The sequence below is a fragment of the Erinaceus europaeus genome, chromosome 8 (genome assembly GCF_950295315.1).
Source record: "Erinaceus europaeus chromosome 8, mEriEur2.1, whole genome shotgun sequence".
In the NCBI taxonomy this organism is placed as follows: Eukaryota; Metazoa; Chordata; class Mammalia; order Eulipotyphla; family Erinaceidae; genus Erinaceus; species Erinaceus europaeus.
The window spans coordinates 53,641,788-53,662,331 of NC_080169.1; the positions used below are offsets into that span (position 1 = coordinate 53,641,788).

A 20,544-nucleotide genomic window follows, 5' to 3' on the forward strand; every position below is an offset into this window, starting at 1 on the left:
TCTATCTCCCCATTGTCTCTCAATTTCTCTAAATCCTATTTAATAAACATTAGATAAATTAGATTTAAAAAAAAAAAGGTGAAAATGGCTGCTGGGAGTGGTGGATTCCTAGTGCCAGTACCAAGCCCTAACGATATCTCTGGTGGCAATAAGAAATAAATATTTTATTTAAAAGAAAGAAAAAATAGATAAAAAAGTGAAAGGCATGATTTTTTTTTTAAAGTAGGTAAATTGTATTGGGGAAGATTGGACTGAGATCGTTCCCTACATGTTTAAAGTTTTGTCATACATAAACGCAACAAAGACTTCAAGAGAGAGTGTGATTTTCAAGAATTTTAAACTTTATTCAGGAAAATTAAGAACACTCACATACTGGAGTACATGAGGGCCATGAGAGATGGAGAGAGAATGAGTGAGAGCCATTTGTTTACATGTTGGCAGGCCCACTTCAGGAGGGGGGGTGCTGACCACATCAACCATAACACTAGTTTATATATACACCCAAACCCTGCCTTCACCTCCTTTCTAAGCCACCCACACCTGTTACTACTCCTATTTCCCTGGGGAACATGTGTTCTGGCCTGGTGCAGCAGTCTCTGTGTTCACCCCAGTTATTTACCACAATTTTCTGACCTCAACATTAATGTTACAGAAGCATTAAACTTTGTTATTCAGCACCAAAAAAAAAAAAAGAATTTTGGTCTATATTTGTAGAGGGGGAAATATTGAGGTAAGAAAATGCAGTAGGTGTAGGTGTAACTTAGGAAGGAAGAGAAGGCAAAACCATAGACAAAAATGGACAAATATATGTAAATATAGATAACTGTAGAAATAATAGTCAACCCATACCTGTAACCTTGGGAGCACTAATGTGGTTTCCAATGGAGGGAGTGGGGACACAGAACTCTGGTGGTGGGAACTGTGTGGAATTATACCTCTATTATATTATAATTTTGTAAATCAATATTAAATTACTAATAATATATATGCACATATGTGTATATATACATTTGCTAGCACATGCCTGAGACCCTCTCCCCAAGGCTTCAGTTTGAATCACTGTCTATAGGTTACTCATGCTAGTGATTGATATGTTTGAATTTTCAGATATTACATTGTTATTTGTTTCTATGTCTTTTTTCTCAACTTCTTTTTAATGGCTTATATTGTGTGAAAATATTCTTTACCTGGTGAGAGATTTTTGACATCATTTCAGAGCATGGATTCAATCACTCTTGACATTTTTTAGACTTTTCATTATATAAATCAATAAAGTCCTTTTCCTAAATTAAAAAAATGCTTTGAAGTGCTTTTACTCTTTCATCAAGATGCCACTTGTCTACCAATATTGTAAATATTTGTTACAACATTGCTCAAAAGCTTAGCACCACATTTATGCCTGTAAAAATCATATACTGGGGTCAGGGAGATAATTCAACATGTCAGAGCACAGAATTTGCATGCCTGGTGCCCCAGAGACTCCAAGGTCAGTCCCCAGTACCACAAGCCAGAGTTGAGTGGTATTCTAGTCTCTCTCTCACTCTCTTTCTCATAAAGAGAAATATATATATATGCATACATATATACATATATAAACACATATGTATATATATCGCTTGGACAATTATTGCTGCATGACTTCATTGCTCCCAACATTTTTTTTCTCTATATACAGAGGTTGAGAGACAAAGGGAAATAGAGAGGGAGTGATAGAGAGAAAAGGAGATATACTATAGCTCTGCTTGTGAAACTTCCTCCCCATGGGTGCTTTCATGTGGTGCCATGGACCTGGAACTCAATGTAATATATATGCTCTACTGTGTGAGCTACCTGTCATCCTCCATTAAATAAGCCTCTCTAACTCTTTGCTGAGTTTCTAAGCTTTCACTATTTCAGATAAAGTTTAACAGTATCTAAATAATTTCTATCTTCATGAATATCAGAATAAAGCATGTTTATAATCTCCTTATTTATTGTAGTGCCTAAATGAGAATCTATCTGCTTATGTTTACCATGAAGACTTTCATAGAAAGTAAAACACTGCTGAATTTTCCCATACTCAAAAGGATTGGCAAGATTACTTATGTTGCCTTTTTATTTATCTTTGCAATTAATGCAGATGGACCTTATGGACTTCAAGTTAATTCTGATAAAGGACTAAAAGTAGGGGAAGTATTTACAGTTGACATTGGAGAAGCCATCTTGTTTGATTGTTCTGCTGATTCTTATCCTCCCAACACCTACTCCTGGATCCAGAGAACTGACAATACAACATATGTCATTAAACATGGGCCCCGTTTAGAAGTTGTATCTGAGAACATAGCCCAGAAGACAACTGACTATATGTGCTGTGCATACAATAATGTAACTGGAAAGCGAGACGAAACTCATTTTACAGTCATCATCACTTCTGTAGGTAAGTGTGACAAAGAAGGGAGGGAGGGATCCTGATGAAACACAAATTCATGTTGGTGTTCATAGTTGTTATTTTATACTTGTGTGAGAGAAAAAAATGATTGTGAGACTGCTAATGTAGTCTAAGAAATTCTCCTTCCTCTGAGTTAGTTATGCCATTTTTAAAAAATATTTATTTATTCCCTTTTGTCACCCTTGTTTTATTGTTGTAGTTTTTATTATTGTTGTTGTTACTAATGTCATTGTTGTTGGATAGGCCAGAGAGAAATGGAGAGAGGAGGGGAAGACAGAGAGGAGAGAAAGACACCTGCAGATCTGCTTCACTGCTTGTGAAGCGGCACCCCCCCACCCCCCGCAGGTGGGGGGGGCCTCTCCTTAGGCTTTGCGCCACCAGTGCTTAACCGGCTGCACTACCGCCCGACTCCTGCTATGCCGTGATTTCTATGAGTCAAAAGACAACAATCCAAAACAGAATGGAAGGGGAATTCAGTTGCTAACTCCAAGTGACCATGAAAACAAAAAAAATCGTAAATTAATTCTAAATATTTATTGCTGCTTTCCTGACTTTACAAACAGAAATGTAAAATAAGCTGGTTATTTATTTAGAATCTTTATCATAACTATTGCATTGAATCAAATAAATATATCTCTGAGGGTTGGAAATTTGACTTTTCCTGTACTTATTTGACTTTCATTATCACTGTCCATCATGGGTTTTCTTTCCTTTCTCATCATTAAACACAGAAAAATTGTAGAAGTTCTCAACAGGGGACTTTATACCTTGGAAACTATTTTTAAGTATATCAAATTTGATAGTCTTAAAATTATCTGATTTTCAGAAAGTCATCACATCAGTAAATATAGTTAAGAATCATTGTCCTCAAATTTTTATGTTGGAGCTGGGGAGGTAACATAATGCTTATGCAAAATATCCTTCATACCTGAGGTTGTGAGGTCTCCAGTTTAATCTCTTGTCCCACCATAAGCCAGAGTTGAGGCAGTATGCTGGTAAACAAATAAATAAAACAAATGCAATCAACACAATTAAAGTATTTATATTCATCAAATTCCTATTCTTCTGAAGTTTCTCTTCTCTGTCTACAGTATGATTTCATTCTCCAATATGTTTTACCAGTGGTACATGCTAAATATACATATCTAAAGCTCTGAAAATACAAGGCTAGTTTCTTTTTTCTATTTATTTATTTATTTATTTATTTTGATGGCTCTATTTTATTTTTTTATTTTTATTTATTTTTAATTTTTTATTAAGAAAGGATTAATGAACAAAAACATAAGGTAGGAGGGGTACAACTCCACACAATTCCCACCACCCAATCCCCATAACCCACCCCCTCCCATGATAGCTTTCCCATTCTCTAGCCCTCTGGGAGCATGGACCCAGGGTCATTGAGGGTTGCAGAAGGTAGAAGGTCTGGCTTCTGTAATTGCTTCCCCGCTGAACATGGGCGTTGACTGGTCGGTCCATACTCCCAGTCTGCCTCTCTCTTTCCCTAGTAAGGTGTGCCTCTGGGGAAGCTGAGCTCCAGGACACATTGGTGGGGTCTTCAATCCAGGGAAGCCTGGCCAGCATCCTGGTGGCATCTGGAACCTGGTGATTGAAAAGAGAGTTAACATATGAAGCCAAACAATTTATTTATTTATTTATTTATTTATTTATTTATTTATTTATTTATTTATTTTGATGGCTCTATTTTAAAGTACTGGAGTAGCAGCATGCAAGCCCAGCATATCAAAACTGAGCCTTCCTCTTTACCCTCAAAATCCTATTCTTTCTGTATACCCTGTTTAAATGAGTAACTTACTATCTCCCAACCTCAGCTAGAAAACTACCATCCCAGAACCCTTTCTCTAGCTTATTGCTCCACCCCACAACCAATCACTAGATTTTTTTTTAAATTATTCTTCCCTCCTGTTTCTTTTCTCCTTTCTCATTCATATGTTCATCTACCCTTCTCTCTTCATTTCCCACATCTTCTATTTCTCCTACTCCTCCACCTTTTATTCATCTACTACTACCACAACGGCTTCTACTGTAAAAGAGCAAAATGATATATTTTCTCAAAAACCTCAATAATCTGCTCAACTTGTAAGGGAAACAAAAGTTTTAAACTCTGGTAAAAGGATCCATTTGCCAATGGCAGGGAATGGAGGTAAATCTCTTAAATCATTCCCCATTCATTATTGTATTTTTTTTCCTTTATATAGTCCTGTGCAGAATTCTTGTGCAGAATTCTACCTTTTTTGGTGTCAGTTATATGCTAAAAATATATCCCATAAAGCTGGTAGTTTCTTTTCAACTCAGGATATGCAAAAATGGTCAAACTAGAGTTCCTACTTACCTAATCAATGCAAATTAAAGCTCCATTTTTAAATACAAGCATTTAGAAGTCAAACTAGAATTTCTTCATTTTATTCTTAATATTTTATATATTTATTTTGGATAGAAAAATAAATCTAGAGGGAAAGGTAAGAAACAAAGGATGAGAGAGAGAGAGACCTGCAGCACTGTTTTACTACTCATGAAATTTCCCCCCTGTAGGTAGGGAACAGGGGCTTGAACCTAGGTCCTTGCAAACTGTAATATGTCCAACCAAGTGAGTGAACCACCACCCAGCCCCTAGTATTCCTTTATTAGCTCTAGTAGATGTAAATCCTTAACAATAACAGAAGAAACTACAGTCCCTTTCTTAACAATCATAGATACAAACTAGAATTTCTGAAGTGTTTTTTTTTAATCTTTTCTTGCTCTGTTTCACTCCTGTCAAGCCCTTCCTAGAATAATTTTGGCTTACAAAGACAAGTTGGATTTAGCTAGGAGAAATCCTGGGACATATCTGGATAGAAAATGTTAGAGTATATATGGGTAAAAATGGGAGAATGCATTATTCATTAGTGCCTTCTCTAGTAATGTTCTTTCTGTTCTTATAAACATGGTACTTATCTAAAATGGAGTCTATAACATAGAGTCATATATTCTGTTGGATTAATGAATGAACAGCATGATATTTGCCATTCTTAGGCAAACATTGTTCAGTTTCTGATCCATGGATCATAGGCATCAAAATCACTTTGAAGCTTCCTGATGCCACAGAAAGCCAAAATGTCATACCAGGCTGTGATTTTGTTTGTTTTAATTTCAAAATTTATCTTATTTAATATGACATAGAATTTCTTATAAGAAAGAGAAAAAAAAGTCAAGGTGCCACCCTGGTATGCATGGTACAGGAAGTAGAATTGGAAGCATCAAGAATGCAAGTCTTGTGGTCTAAGCATTCCCCCAACCCATTCTGGCATGAAGGAAAAATCTTTATTGTTCACTTTGGGGTTATGTACCATACCACCATCACCCACCCATCCAACCCTTAGGTAAAAAGATAAGGATAGGCAAAAAAAATCAGGAACTTGCTATAGTACAATTAGGCAAAGGCTCCCAAAGTCTCTCCTGTTCTAGGATCATGACTTCTCAAGTCCTTACAGCCTTTCCAACATTTGTTGCTACTGTCCTTTTTGATGTTTGCCATTCTCACAGGAGTGAGGTGGTATCTCAATGTTGTCTTTACTTACATTTCTCTGACTATCAGTGACCTGAAACAGTTTTTCATATGTTCGTTAGCCTTTTGGATCTCCTCTGAAGTGAATGTCTTTTTCATATCCTCTGCCCATTTTTGGATGCGGTCATTTGCTTTTTTGTTGCTAAGTGTGCTGAGCTCTTTGTATATTTTGGTTATTAGTCTCTTGTATGATGTATGGTATGTGAAGATCTTCTCCCATTCTGTGAGGGGTCTCTGTGTGATAGTTTCTTTGGCTGTGCGGAAGCTTTTCAATTTGATGTAGTCCCATTGGTTTGTTTTTGTTTTAGTCTTCCTTGCAATTGGGTTTGTTTCATCAAGGATGTCCTTGAGGTTTAGGTGGGAAAGGGTTCCACCAATGTTTTGCTCTAAGTATTTGATAGTTTCTGGTGTAAAATCCATGTCCTTGATCCATTTGGAGTTGATTTTTGTTTCTGGTGAGATAAGGTGGCTCAATTTCATTCTTCTACATGCTACAACCCAGTTTTCCCAGTACCATTTATTGAAGAGAACCTCCTTCTTCCATTTAATACTTTGAGCACCATTATCAAAGATTAGATGTCCATAGGTGTGAGGGTTTAGTTCTGGGCTTTCTTTCAATTCTGTTCCACTAGTCTGTGTGCCTATTTTTGTTCCAGTGCCAGGCTGTTTTGATGATGATGGCCTTATAATATAGTTTGAGATGTGGGAGTGTGATGCCTCCATTTCTGTTTCTTTCCTCCAGATGGGTTTGGCAATTCTAGGTGTTTTCTGGTTCCAGATAAATGATTGTAGTTTTTGTTCTATTTTCTTAAAGAAGCTTGGTGGAATTTTGATGGGTATCACATTAAATTTGTATATGGCTCTGGGGAGAATATTCATTTTGATGATACTTATTCTTCCAGTCATGAGCATGGGATGTCTTTCCGTTTCTTGGTATCATTTTCTATTTCCTTGAATAGTGACTCATAGTTTTCAGTATACAGGTCTTTCACTTCTTTGGTCAGCTTTATTCCTAGGTATTTTATTGATTTTGCTGCAACAGTGAATGGGAGTGATTTCTGGATGTCTTCGTCTTCAGATTTAGTGTTCGTAGAGTTTTGTGTATGAATGGGTGTTGGATTTTGTCAAAGGCTTTCTCTACATCTGTTGAGATAATGCAGTTGTTGGCTTTGCTTTTTATTGATGTGGTGAATGATATTGATTGACTTACGTATGTTGAACCAGCCTTTCGTCCCTGGGATAAATCCCACTTGGTCGTGATGAACAATCTTTTTGATATACTGCTGTATCCGATTGGCCAAGATCTTGTTTAATATTTTGGCATCTATGGTCATCAGAGATATTGGTCAGTAGTTTTCCTTGTCTCTTGTGTTTCTATCTGATTTTGGAGTCAGGGTGATGTTGGCTTCATAGAAGGTGGAAGGGAGTATTCCTGTTTCTTCGATCTTATGGAAAAGCTTTAGAAGTAAGGGTACTAACTGTTTCCTGAAGGTTTTGTAGAATTCGTTTGTGAAGCCATCTGGTCCAGGACTTTTGTTGTTGGGGAGATTCTCAATAACTGTTTCGATTTCTTCGTCTGTAATTGGCTTATTTAGGTTTTGTAGTTCTTCTTGGTTCAGTTTTGGAAGGGTATGTTTCTAGGATTCTTCCATTTCTTCCAGATTTTCTAGCTTGGTGGCGTATAGTTCTTCATAGAAGTTTTGCATGATTTTCTGGATTTCTGTGGTGTCAGTTGTGATATCTCCTCCATCGTTTACAATTCTATGAATTTGAGTCTTCTCCCTTTTTTGTTTAGTGAGTCTGGCTAGGGGTTTGTCAGTCTTGTTTATTTTTTCAAAGAACCAACATTTGGCTTCATTGATCTTTTGTATGGTTCTCTTATTTTCTATGTTGTTTATTTCTGCTCTAATTTTAGTGATTTCTGTCCTTCAGGTTGCTTTAGGGTTCCTTTGTTCCTCTTCCTCTAAGTCCTTAAGGTATGCAGTAATGCCTTTTATTTTAACTTTTTCTTGTTCTTTAATATGTGATTGTATGGCTATGAGTTTCCCTCCCAATACTGTTTTAGCTGTGTCCCAAATATTTTGATAGCTTGTGTCTTCATTTTCATTTGTTTCCAGGAACATTTGAATTTCTTGCTTGAGTGTTCCTCTGACCCAGTGGTTCTTTTTTTTTTTTTTTTTCCTCCTCCAGGGTTATTCCTGGGCTCGGTGCCTGCACCATGAATCCACCGATCCCGGAGGCCATTTTTTTCTTCCCCCTTTTGTTGCCCTTGTTGTAGCTTCGTTGTGGTTATTATTATTGCCCTTGTTGACGCAATTCGTTGTTGGATAGGACAGAGAGAAATGGAGAGAGGAGGGGAAGACAGAGAGGGAGAGAGAAAGATAGACACCTGCAGACCTGCTTCACCACCTGTGAAACGACTCCCCTGCAAGTGGGGAGCCGGGGGCTCGAACCGGGATCCTTACGCCGGTCCCTGCGCTTTGCGCCACATGCGCTTAACCCACTGCGCCGCCGCCCGACCCCCTGACCCAGTGGTTCTTAAGCGGTGTGTGTTTAGTTTCCTAATTCTGTGTACTCAAGCAGGTGTGCCACCATCTGGCTCCAATAAATCTTTTAAAAATGAATTATAAGACTACTACATACTACAGGTTGATAAAGAAGTAGATGGAGGGTGGGATCCCTCCAGAATTATTTAAGTTGTGATAAAAATTCATATTTTCAAGAAACTGCCTTTGTTGGAACTCTCTAGAATAATGCTGCCCAAGAGAACTTTCTGCAGTGAAGGAAATATTTGATATTTCTACTATCAATATAGTAACCACTAATCTCATTTGGCTATTGAGTATTTAAAATATGGTTATTTGACTGAAAAAGGGAGGTTTATATTTTAATTTATTTGTGAAAATTTTTATTTAAATGCAAATAAAGACACATATCTAGTGGCTACCATATTAAACAGTATAATTCTTGAATTTTCACTCCTTCATTTGAGCAGGAGTTAACAATGTATTCTCCTAATAGGTCTCTAAAGTATATATACACATTTTGGTCATATAGGTCAGGCACTCATTTATTTGTTATGTAGTACCTACTATATACCAAATAATTAAGTAAGTAATGAGAAAAAAATCTATATAAAAATTTCTACTACTGGGAGTCAGGCGGTAGCATAGCGGGTTAAGCGCAGGTGGCGCAAAGTGCAAGGACTGGTGTAAGGATCCCAGTTCCAGCCCCCGGCTCCCCACCTGCAGGGGAGTCACTTCACAGGTGGTGAAGCAGGTCTGCAGGTGTCTATCTTTCTCTCCCCCTCTGTCTTCCCCTCCTCTCTCCATTTCTCTCTGTCCTATCCAAAAATGACAACATCACTAACAACAGTAATAACTACAACAATAAAACAACAAGGGCAACAAAAAGGAATAAATAAATAAATATTTAAAAATTTTTTCTACTACTAACAACATGCTTACAATCTAATATGGATGGGAGTCATAAACATACTTTGCATCTTTTGCTTCCATTTTATTGTTGTTGTTTTTTAATTTTATCCCAGTACAGCTGGGACTCTTTTCCTTTTCTTTTTAAATTTCTTTTAAAATTATTTTTAAGTATTTTTATTTATTTTATTATTGGATAGATATAAAGAGAAATTGAGAGGGAAGGAGGAGAGGTAAAAAGGGAGTGAGACAGAGACACTTGCAGCACTGCTTCACCACTTAGGAAGCTTTCCCTCTGAAGGTGGGGACCAGGGGATTGAACCTGAACTCTTCTATACTGTAATGTGTGTGGTTAACAAGGTGCATTATCAACTGCCCCTCTAGAATTGATTTAAATTTTATTTATCTATTTCAGAAAGAAACAGAGAGAATTTTAAAGGGAAAGTACAGAGGGTGAGCCAGAGAGAGAGAGGGAGAGATAGAGATAGAGAGAGAGAGAGAGAGAGAGACCTACCTATGGTTGTGCTTTCTTTATTTTAGATTTATTTTATTTTATTTTATTTATAAAAAGGAAACACTGACAAAACCATAGGATAAGAGGTGTACAACTTCACACAATTCCCACCACCAGAACTCCGTATCCCATCCCCTCCCTTGATAGCTTTCCTATTCTTTAACCCCCTGGGAGTATGGACCCAAGGTTGTGCTTTCTTCATTGCTTGTGAAGTTTCACCTCTGCAAGTTGGGATGGAAGGCTTGAACCTAGGTCTTTGCCCATGGGAATGTGTGTTCAGGTACACTATTATCCCCCCCTCATTTTACTATGTTTTAAATGTAATTTTTAATTTTAATGTAACTTCAAATTTACTAATTTTTTTATAAAAGCTAGTCAGTTTTAATATAACATAATTTTTATTTTTCTATTTTGCCAGCAAGGTTAACCATCGGGCTCACTACCTGCATCATTTTTCCACTCCTGTTGGGCTTTTTTTTTTTTAGTTCAGAGAGAGAGAGAGAGAGGCAGAAAATACACCAGAACACTGCTTCACAGCTCTTGAAGCTTCTCCTTTGTGTGATATTCCTATGTGGTGGCTGAGGACTCAAAGCTGACTCTTCATACTAGGCAGTGTGTACTCTACCAGGTGAACCACCTCCCACCCCTCAGCCCCAATGCATAATTTTAAAGCAAGACATAATTAAGAGTATAAAACCATTATTAGCAGTCTGGATCGCCTCTTAGACTTGTTCCTCATGCTCAGCTCAAGTTAAAACATGGTTAAAATATGTAGAAGCATACTACAGTAACAACTTCCCCACTGTTTAAACATTCTCATTAATATTTAGCCAAGATATTTGAAAATATCGGAAGCCCCCAGTGTTTGGCTAAGATCTTGTTACCAAAGTCCAAAGACAGCTATAGTATTAATGTCAAATGATTGCCTTTTGTAAATCTAAAAAACCTGTTGGACCTGTACAAAGACTAGGCATTTGTTATTACAGTAAATAGGAAGAACAGGTGCTTATTTTTCAGAGGGATTCAGGGTAGTCAACATCAGTGACCTCTTTGGTTTTTTTCAGAGATATTTTCAATTCCCAAATGTCCACAGTTAAAGTTTGAACTTTAACTCAAATAATGGCAAATGACAAAAAAGTGAGTAGTGCTTTCTTATGTCCTTTATTTTTCAAGTTTTCCTATGGAAAGAAACTGTATTACAAATAAAGTGTTCACCCACCTGCAGTGAGTAATTTAACACTACTTGTACTTATGAATTGGATTATCTACTCAGATGTACAATCTATATTAAAATCTGGGGAGAATTTAAAATGACTTGGGATAATGTAACTGTCTCTGAGATATCTTCATAACCAAGTTATGTTTAGTATAACTAGAACCAAGTTGTAAAAAAAGAGATGCACTTTCTTTTTAATGAGGTGAAAAGTATGACCAACTAAAAAGTCTCAGTAATAAGATGTGGAAGGAAAAGGAAAAAGGAGTTGAAGATAACTCCAAAGTCACAAATATGGAAGTAAATTAACAAGGTCAGGAAATTATCAAAAGCTTTATTGGGTACTTTCAGATAGAAAGAGGAAGGCTGGAGAATGTGACAATTAGCTCTATGTTATCCTGCCCATATAAGATTATGCCAGATGGTGCCTTTCACCTCTCCTCTGTGAGGTATGATTCACATCTAATTTAAGATATTAACTGACCTTTCCCTATCTTGGTGGAGATATCCTAAAGAAAGCAGGAACAATGGGCAAGGTCATACAAGTAGGAAGTGGTAAAATAATATCTAAATGTAAAGCTCTTGTTTTCTTAATTATTAGATAAACTTAATCTCTTGACTTTCTTCTCTGAAAATATCAATAGAACAATGGTCATTCCAAAAGATCTCTCTCTCTCTCTCTCTCTCTCTCACACACACACACACACACACACACACACACTATAAGGGCGGGTGGTGGTTACAGTGCACCCAATAAAGCATATGTGTTATAATGTGCAAGGACCCAGGGCTCAAGCCCCCAGTCCCAATCTATGGAAGGCAGAAAGCTTCACAACCATTAAACCAGTTCTACAGCTCTCTCTGTCTCTCTCCCTCTCTATTTCCCCCTTACCTCTTAATTTCTCTCTGTCCTTATGCAATACATAAATAAGTAAAATATGTATTTTAGATATGCCGCAAATATAGGGTAGAGTGTATTTTCTCACCATATTAGCTAATTTAATACTATATTCAAAGAGATACTTTTTTTTCCCATGACATCAGTATGAATTCACTTAAGGAAAAATTATGAACTATATCTATAACTGAATATAACATCTAAAACATTTTCAGGAAATAATAGTATATAAAGTAGTAAAGCAGAATATGTATTTTGAAAAAAAAAGCATTATTTTATTACTTTAATTAATAACTTTCTTGAGTTCAGCTATCCCTACTTTAAAATTTTAACTATGTCTAAATCACTATTGTGACACATAATATGTATACAAAATTAAAAGGCTTATAATCAGAATTCAAATGTTTACATTTAATTAAAAACATTTAAATGTACAAATTATTAGTGCTTTTCAATTTGTATGTGGTCCTGAGAAATCTGTCATTTTATCTTTATTTCTGTTCCATATCTTTTATTTTATTTTATTTTATTTTATTTTATTTTATTTAAGAAAGGAGACATTAACAAAATCATAGGATGGAGGGTACAACTCCACACAATTCCCACCACCCAATCTCTATATCCAGTCCCTTCCCCACTAACTTTCCCATTCTCTGTCCCTCTGAGAGCATGGACCCAGGGTCATTGTGGGTTGCAGAAGGTGGGAGGTCCAGCTTCTGTAATTGCTTCCCCGCTGAACATGGGCGTTGACTGGTCGGTCCATACTCCCAGTCTGCCTCTCTCTTTCCCTAGTAGGGCGGATCTCTGGGGAAGCTGAGCTCCAGGACACATTGGTGGGGTCTTCAGTCCAGGGAAGCCTGGCAGGCATCCTGATGGTATCTGGAACCTGGGGGCTGAAAAGAGAGTTAACATACAAAGCCAAACAAGTTGTTGAAGAATCATGGAGATAAAGTGTTCGGGGGTACTCACTGCAAACTCTAGTGTACTACTGCTTTCAGGTATATATTTGCCCTGGTTTATGGATACGTGTGAACATATTCTCTATCTCTTATAACCTGGTCTATATCTAGGTTTTGGGACTTTGTTAGGAAGTGAATCACCTGGGATGGAATTAGAGAATACTATGAAAGGAAAGGTCTCACCTGAGTGATGAAGCTGAAGGGTTGTCATTCCACACCTGAAGTCTCTGGACACAGTTTGAAGTGAAGCATGCTGGGGTGGCACTCATTGTGTTTATTAGGTTGTGATCAGCAGATGCAGTATTATTTGATAAGAATTGGGAGAAGCATACGGGAAAGTGGGCCCTACCCTAGGGTCCCAGGACTGGGGGAAGTTTAGGCTCTATAGTGGAAATGTGAGGTTCCTGCTGTCTTAGGGTTCAAGAAGACAATGGATAGTTATTGTTAACATCACAAGGCAATAACATGAATTTACTCATTTCTTTAGTCTTCCTAGAATTGTCTCAGATTAAGGTCTCTTTCATTACTTTGGTTCACTGGAGATAATGACTTAGGTAAAACTATAGCCCTGATGTCCAGATCCTGAGACCTTAAGTGATATGATATCCCCATGAGCATCTAGCAAAGTGCCTGACAGAAAGGGCTATGGTAGAATGTGGAAATAGCATGCTTGTCAATACAGTATTTTCGTCTCTATAAGCACATAGATTCGCTACCAGAACCAATGACAAGCCTGGATAGGAGAGATGGCAGAATTCCATCCTGTTCTAGAAAATCATGTGCTGACTAGTAGCATATGGCTGCTCTGTTTGGAGTGCTGTCTTTCTGACAGCAGGGTTGTGATACCATGGATACCACACCTTTTGACCGTATTTGCACTTAATATATTATTTCATTTTATTTGTTTACCTAAGGAGGGAGCAAATAACATTTGTGCTAGGGTTTTAGTAAATGAGTCAATCATGTTTAAATATCGGGGACAATGGTTTGCTATGTGCTAAAGAGTAGAAAATCTTTCTGAAAGGAAAAAAACTGGGGCTCCTGCAAATGTCCAGAACTACATTTAAGATCTTTAAAACCCAAGAAGGGTGTTTGACCTTTTCCTCGCCAAGGTTCAAGGATCATAGGGCTGTTCTTTCATGCAGGGCAAACCAATTGTTGAAGTGAGAGGCAGTAGGATAGTAAAGCAGCAATCTAAAGAAATAAGAAGAAATGAGGCTCTGGGGAGACAGCATAATGGTTATGCAAAAAATGTTCATACCTGAGGCGCAGGTAGGTTCCCAGGTTCAGTCCTCAACACCACTGAAAACCATAGCTGAGCAGTGCTATTTCTCTCTCTCTCCCTCTCTCTTTCTCTCTCTCTCTCTTTCTCTCTCTCTGTCTCTCTTTCTCTCATAAAGATAAATATATATTTTTAAAAAGATAAATGAGAAAAAGAATAAGTGGGATATTTTATAACATGGAATGCACAAATTAAGTCATTTTGGGAAATATAAGTCAAATAAGACAAAAAATTCAGTGGAGAGGAAAATATGTGTCTAGTTTAATGCATCCAATGGTTATATTTTAAAGCCAGTACCACTACAGAATCATGAATATGTCTGGGGGAAAAAAGCTGATGTATATCAGAGGAAACTTCATTATTAAAATGAGAAGTGCTCTAAAATAAATATTTTTGACAGATTTTTTTTCAAGTTAAAGGAGACAATTGAAAAAGCAATTTAAACTATAAAACATCTTGTTCATTTTTTTAATACCGAAATGCTTTGCAGAAACTAGGTTAGAAAAATTAGCATTGGATATTTTCATTTATTTATTTATTTTACTTATTTATTTTTTTTTACTAGGGTACTACTCAGCTCTGACTTATACTGGGAATTGAACTTGATACCTTGGTGACTCAAGCATAGCAGCAAATGGTGCTACCGATGGTGCTATTTCTCAGACCCTAAATACTTTGAATGGTTGCAGTTATTGAACTTTGTTCAAGGCAGTCTGTCTTATGAACTGCCAGTCCCTGTCCAGGCTCCATTTGCCGGTCTAGCTTCGCGGGCGGGAGACAGATGACCAGGAACTCATGGCTGAGCTGGGAAGCAGTATCTCGTTTATTAACCAGATACATCGCCTTTTATGCATCTCTTCACCAGAAGTGGCAAGGGAAAGGAAAATGACTAGGAGAGAGGGCAGAGCAAAAAAAAGAGCTGAACAGAACATAGCTTCCATCTAACCAGTGGGGATTAAACCAATACCCTGCAGGCAGGGTGGGGCCCAGGTAAAACAGTGATCATGTAAATAGACCACATCATAAGTAATTCAAGCGAACCTAATGTGATGATCAAAACAGAAGGTCTTATAAGCAGAATTTAGAAGTATACCAACAATGAACATGAGAAGTTATGAACAAAAATTCTTGTATTAGAAAAGGATAAAGTAATAACTATATATAGGAGCTGACTTACCAACAACAAAAACTACTGAGTGAATTTGCAGTCAGAACAAAACCTATGCATACTTCAATCTCTGCTTTGTATCTTACTACTTCTGGCAAATATTTCAGAATCTACTTCTTTATCTGTACCTATAAATGGTATTTTTTAATTCTCTATTTTCATTATTATTTATATGATACTGATATAGTCTATTCCAAACAAATGGAAAACAAATGTACATTTGTGTTTAGATACACACAGTGTTCAAGCATTTATTTACGTATATCTAGAAATTCCCTTTAGTTTTGACTTTAATATTGTATATAAAATGAATAGAGAACTCAATCACTAAAAGTGCTGCCCAAGTTACATGACATATCTTAAATCATATCTTCCTATTTTATAGTATTTCTTATCAATTTTATTTCTTTGTTACTTTGTTTTACTATCACTGTTGGTATCTCAAGGGAACATTCTTCTTGCCTTTATCTTACTGACAACCATGGCAGCATGTGGGTCCTTTTGAACTTATAGTATAGAAGTGAAATTGACTAGCTTTTGTTGAGTTACTAAAATTACATGTCTAGGATAGAGTACGAAAGCATAAAGAACAACAAAACTATCTGGATATGTTGAATCTGAAGAATAGAATTCTCAGGGGAGATGCCAGTTTTATTAGATAACTGAAAGGGCATTATGTAGAACAGGATTTTATTTATTTGTTGTAGCACCCAATAGCAGAACTGAGTAGATTTAGGCTTAACAAGTGGACTAATTTTTTTTCTTGCATAATGATCAGGCTGGAGTGGTTGAAAGAACCTAGAATTATAGTTAGGATTTTTCTTTCTTTCTTTCTTTCTTTCTTTCTTTCTTTCTTTCTTTCTTTCTTTCTTTCTTTATTTTATTTTTAAATTTTTTATTTATAAAAAGGAAACATTGACAAAACTATAGGATAAGCGGGGTACAGCTTTGCAAGATTCCCACCACCAGACCTCCATATCCCATCCCCTCCACAGATAGCTTTCCTATTCTTTAACCCTCTGGGAGTATGGATCCAAAATCATTGTGGGATGCAGAAGGTTGAAGGTCTGGCTTATGTAATTGCTTCCCCACTGAACATGGGCGTTGACAGATCAATCCATACTCCCATCCTGACTCTCTCTTTCCCTAGTGGGGAAGGGCCGTGGGGAAGCGGAGCTCCAAGGCACATTGGTGGGATTGTCTGTCCAGGGAAGTCTAGTTGGCATCCTGCTAGCATCTGGAACCTGGTAGCTGAAAAGAGAGTTAACATACAAAGCCAAACAACTTATTGAACAGTCATGGACCTAAAGGCTGGAATAGTGTAGATGAAGTGTTGGGGGGGTCTTCCATTTTGTAGATAGCTAATAGGCATATTCTAGTTATCTTTCATAGTATTCTCTAATTCCATTCCAGGAGGTTCACTTCCTAACAAAGTCCCAAAACCTAGATATAGGCCAGGTCCCATGAGATAGAGCATATGTTCACATATATCCATAAATTAGGGCACAATATATACCTGAAAGCAAAAATACACAATAGTCTGCAGTGAGTCAGTATCAAGTTCATAATGAAATAGTGTCCACTTAGACTTAGAGACCCTCCTCACCTACTTCTTTTTTTTAATTTAATTTTATTTTATTTAAGAAAGGAGACATTAACAAAACCATAAGGTAGGAGGGGTATAACTCCAAACAATTCCCACCACCCAATCTCCATAACCCACCCCCTCCCCTGATAGCTTTCCCATTCTCTAGCCCTCTGGGAGCATGGACCCAGGGTCATTGAGGGTTGCAGAAGGTAGAAGGTCTGGCTTCTGTAATTGCTTCCCTGCTGAATATGGGCATTGACTGGTCGGTCCATACTCCCAGTCTGCCTCTCTCTTTCCCTAGTAGGGTGTGTCTCTGGGGAAGCTGAGCTCCAGGACACATTGGTGGGATCTTCAATCCAGGGAAGCCTGGCCAGCATCCTGGTGGCATCTGGAACCTGGTGATTGAAAAGAGAGTTAACATACGAGGCCAAACAAATTGTTGAGCAATCATGGGCCCAAAGCTTGGAACAGTGGAGAGGAAGTGTTAGGGAGGTACTCACTGCAAACTCTAGTGTACTTCTGCTTTCAGGTATATATTTTGCAGTAGTTTATGGATACGTGTGCACATAAGCTCTCTCTCACAAAAACTGGTGTATGGGACTTTGTTAGAAAGTGAACCACATGAGATGAAATTAGAGTGTACTATAAAAGGAAAGGTCTCACCCGAGTAATGGAGCTGAAGGGTTGTCATTCCACACGTGAAGTCTCTGGACACAGTCTGAGGTGAAGCATGTTGAGGTGGCAATCATTGCGTTGGTTAGGTTGTGATCGGCAGACGCAATATTATTTGGTATGGATTGGGAGAGGCATACGGGAAAGTGGGCCCTATCCAAGGGTTCCAGGACTGGGGGAAGTAGGGGCTCTATAGTGGAGATGTGAGGTTCCTGCTGTCTTAGGGTTCAAAAAGACAATCGATAGTTAATGTTATCATCACATTATTTGGTAATTGGGTTAACTTAGAAAAGTCCTTTTGTTATGGTTTGCTGTACTGTATCCAGTATCTTGTATATAGCTGTGCTATTGGATGCTTCTAATCTACTTGGTCTAGGCTTTTGAGAGAGTCCGCATATCAAATACACAGCCTATATATTAAAAAGATTCAGTTTGTGTTTTGAGAAACTTTGAGACATACAATTGATTTTCCCCCTCTCATATTGATTAACTACTGATTTATATGTCTACATTTTGCTAGGAGTGTACATAAACACCATTCCTACCACCAAAAGACCTTGACCCATCCCTCCCACCCATTCCCACCCCCCACTGGCCCAGGAAACTGCATGTCTACCCCTCACCACTGGGTTTTTACTTTGGTGCCCTACTTACAATTTGGTCAGGTCCTGCTTTTAGTTTCCCTTTCAGATCTTCTTAGTCAACTTCTGTTGATGAGTGGGATCATCCCATACTCATCTTTATCTTTCTGACTTAGTTCACTTAACATAATTCCTTCTAGCTCTGTCCAAGATGGGTCAGAGAAGGTGGGTTCATTGTTCTTGATAGCTGCATAGTATTCCATTGTGTATATATACCACAGCTTTCTCAGCCACTCATCTGTTGTTGGGCACCTGGGTTGCTTCCAGGTATTAGCTGTTATGAATTGTGCTGCTAACAACATAGGAGTACATACCTCTTTTTGGTTGGGTGTTATGGAGTCCTTGGGGTATAACCCCAGGAGAGGAATTACTGGGTCATATGGAAGGTCCATGTCTAGCCTTGTGAGAGTTTTCCAGACTGCTCTCCACAGAGGCTGGACCAATTTACATTCCCACCAGCAATGTAAAAGGGCTCCTCTGTCCCCACATCCTCTCCAGCATTTGTTGCTGCTGTCCTTTTTGATGTATGCCATTCTTACAGGAGTGAGGTGGTATCTTAGTGTTGTCTTAATTTGCATTTCTCTGACAATCAGTGACCTAGAGCAGTTTTTCATATGTTTGTTAGCCTTTTGGATCTCCTCTGTGGTGAATGTTTTGTTCATATCCTCTGCCCATTTTTGGATGGGCATTTGCTTTTTTGGTGCTAAGTTTGCTGAGCTCTTTATATATTTTGGTGATTAGTTTCTTGTCTGATGTCTGGCATGTGAAGATCTTCTCCCATTCTGTGAGGGGTCTCTCTGTTTGTTTAATAGTTTCTTTGGATGTGCAGAAGCTTTTCAATTTGATGTAGTCCCATTGGTTTGTTTCTGCTTTAGTCTTCCTTGCAATTGGGTTTGATTCATCAAAGATGTCCTTGAGGTGTAGGTGGGAAAGTGTTTTACCAATGTTTTCCCCTAATTATTTGATGGTTTCTGGTCTGACATCTAGGTCTTTGATCCATTTGGAGTTGATTTTTGTTTCTGGTGAGATAAAGTGGTTCAATTTCATTCTTCTGCATGTTTCAACCCAGTTTTCCCAGCACCATTTATTGAAGAGAGCCTCCTTCTTCCATTTAATCCTTTGGGCCCCCTTATCAAAAATTAGATGCCCATAGGTGTTGGGATTTACTTCTGGGCTTTCAATTCTGTTCCACTGGTCTGTGTGCCTATTTTTGTTCCAGTACCATGCTGTTTTGATGATGATGGCTTTATAATATTGTTTAAGGTCTGGGAGTGTGATGCCTCCATTTCTGTTTTTTTTCCTCAAGATGGTTTTGGCAATTCTAGGTGTTTTCAGGTTCCAGATAAATGATTGTAGTGTTCGTTCTATTCTCTTAAAGAAGCTTGGTGTAACTTTGATGGGTATTGCATTAAATTTGTATATGGCTCTGGGGAGAATATTCATTTTGATGATATTTATTTTTCTAATCCATGAGCATGGGATATCTTTCCATTTCTTGGTATCAGTTTCTATTTCCTTGAGTAGCGACTCATAGTTTTCAGCATACAAGTCTTTCACTTCTTTGATCAACTTTATTCCTAGGTATTTGATTGATTTTGCTGAAACAGTAAATGGGAGTGATTTCTGGATGTCTTCTTCTTCAGATTTAGTGTTTGCATAAAGAAATGCCACTGATTTTTGTACATTGCTTTTGTAGCCTGATACCTTGCTATATTGCCTAATAACTTCCAGTAATTTTCTGCTGGATTCTTTAGGTCTTTCTATGTATACTATCACATCATCTGCAAATAGTGAGAGCTTGACTTCTTCCCTTCCAATATGTATTCCTTTGATTTCTTTCTCTTGCCTGATTGCTATGGCAAGAACTTCTAAAACTATGTTGAAGAGTAACGGTGACAGTGGACAGCCCTGTCTAGTCCCCGATCTGAGGGGGAATGTTTTCAGCTTCTGTCCATTGAGTATGATGTTGGCTGTAGGTTTGCTATATATAGACTCCATTATCTTGAGGAATTTCCCATCTATTTCCATTTTTTGTAGAGTTTTGAGCATGAATGGGTGTTGGATTTTGTCAAAAGCTTTCTCTGCATCTATTGAGATAATCATGTGGTTTTTGGCTTTGCTTTTATTGCTGTGGTGAATGACATTGATTGACTTATGGATGTTGAACCAGCCTTGCATTCCTGGG

The 20,544-nt window shown here is 37.7% G+C and overlaps 1 protein-coding gene across 3 annotated transcripts in view; it reads left to right on the forward strand.

Annotated features, from left to right (window-relative positions):
• HEPACAM2 (HEPACAM family member 2) overlaps positions 1 to 20,544 on the forward strand; it is a 79,158-nt gene that overhangs the window by 32,609 nt on the left and 26,005 nt on the right. For all 3 annotated transcript variants that reach the window (XM_016187877.2, XM_016187878.2, XM_007522494.3), the window contains exon 4: positions 2,120 to 2,416. In XM_016187877.2, coding sequence (XP_016043363.1) covers positions 2,120 to 2,416 — 297 coding nt within the window. The remainder of the gene's footprint in view (positions 1 to 2,119; positions 2,417 to 20,544) is intronic.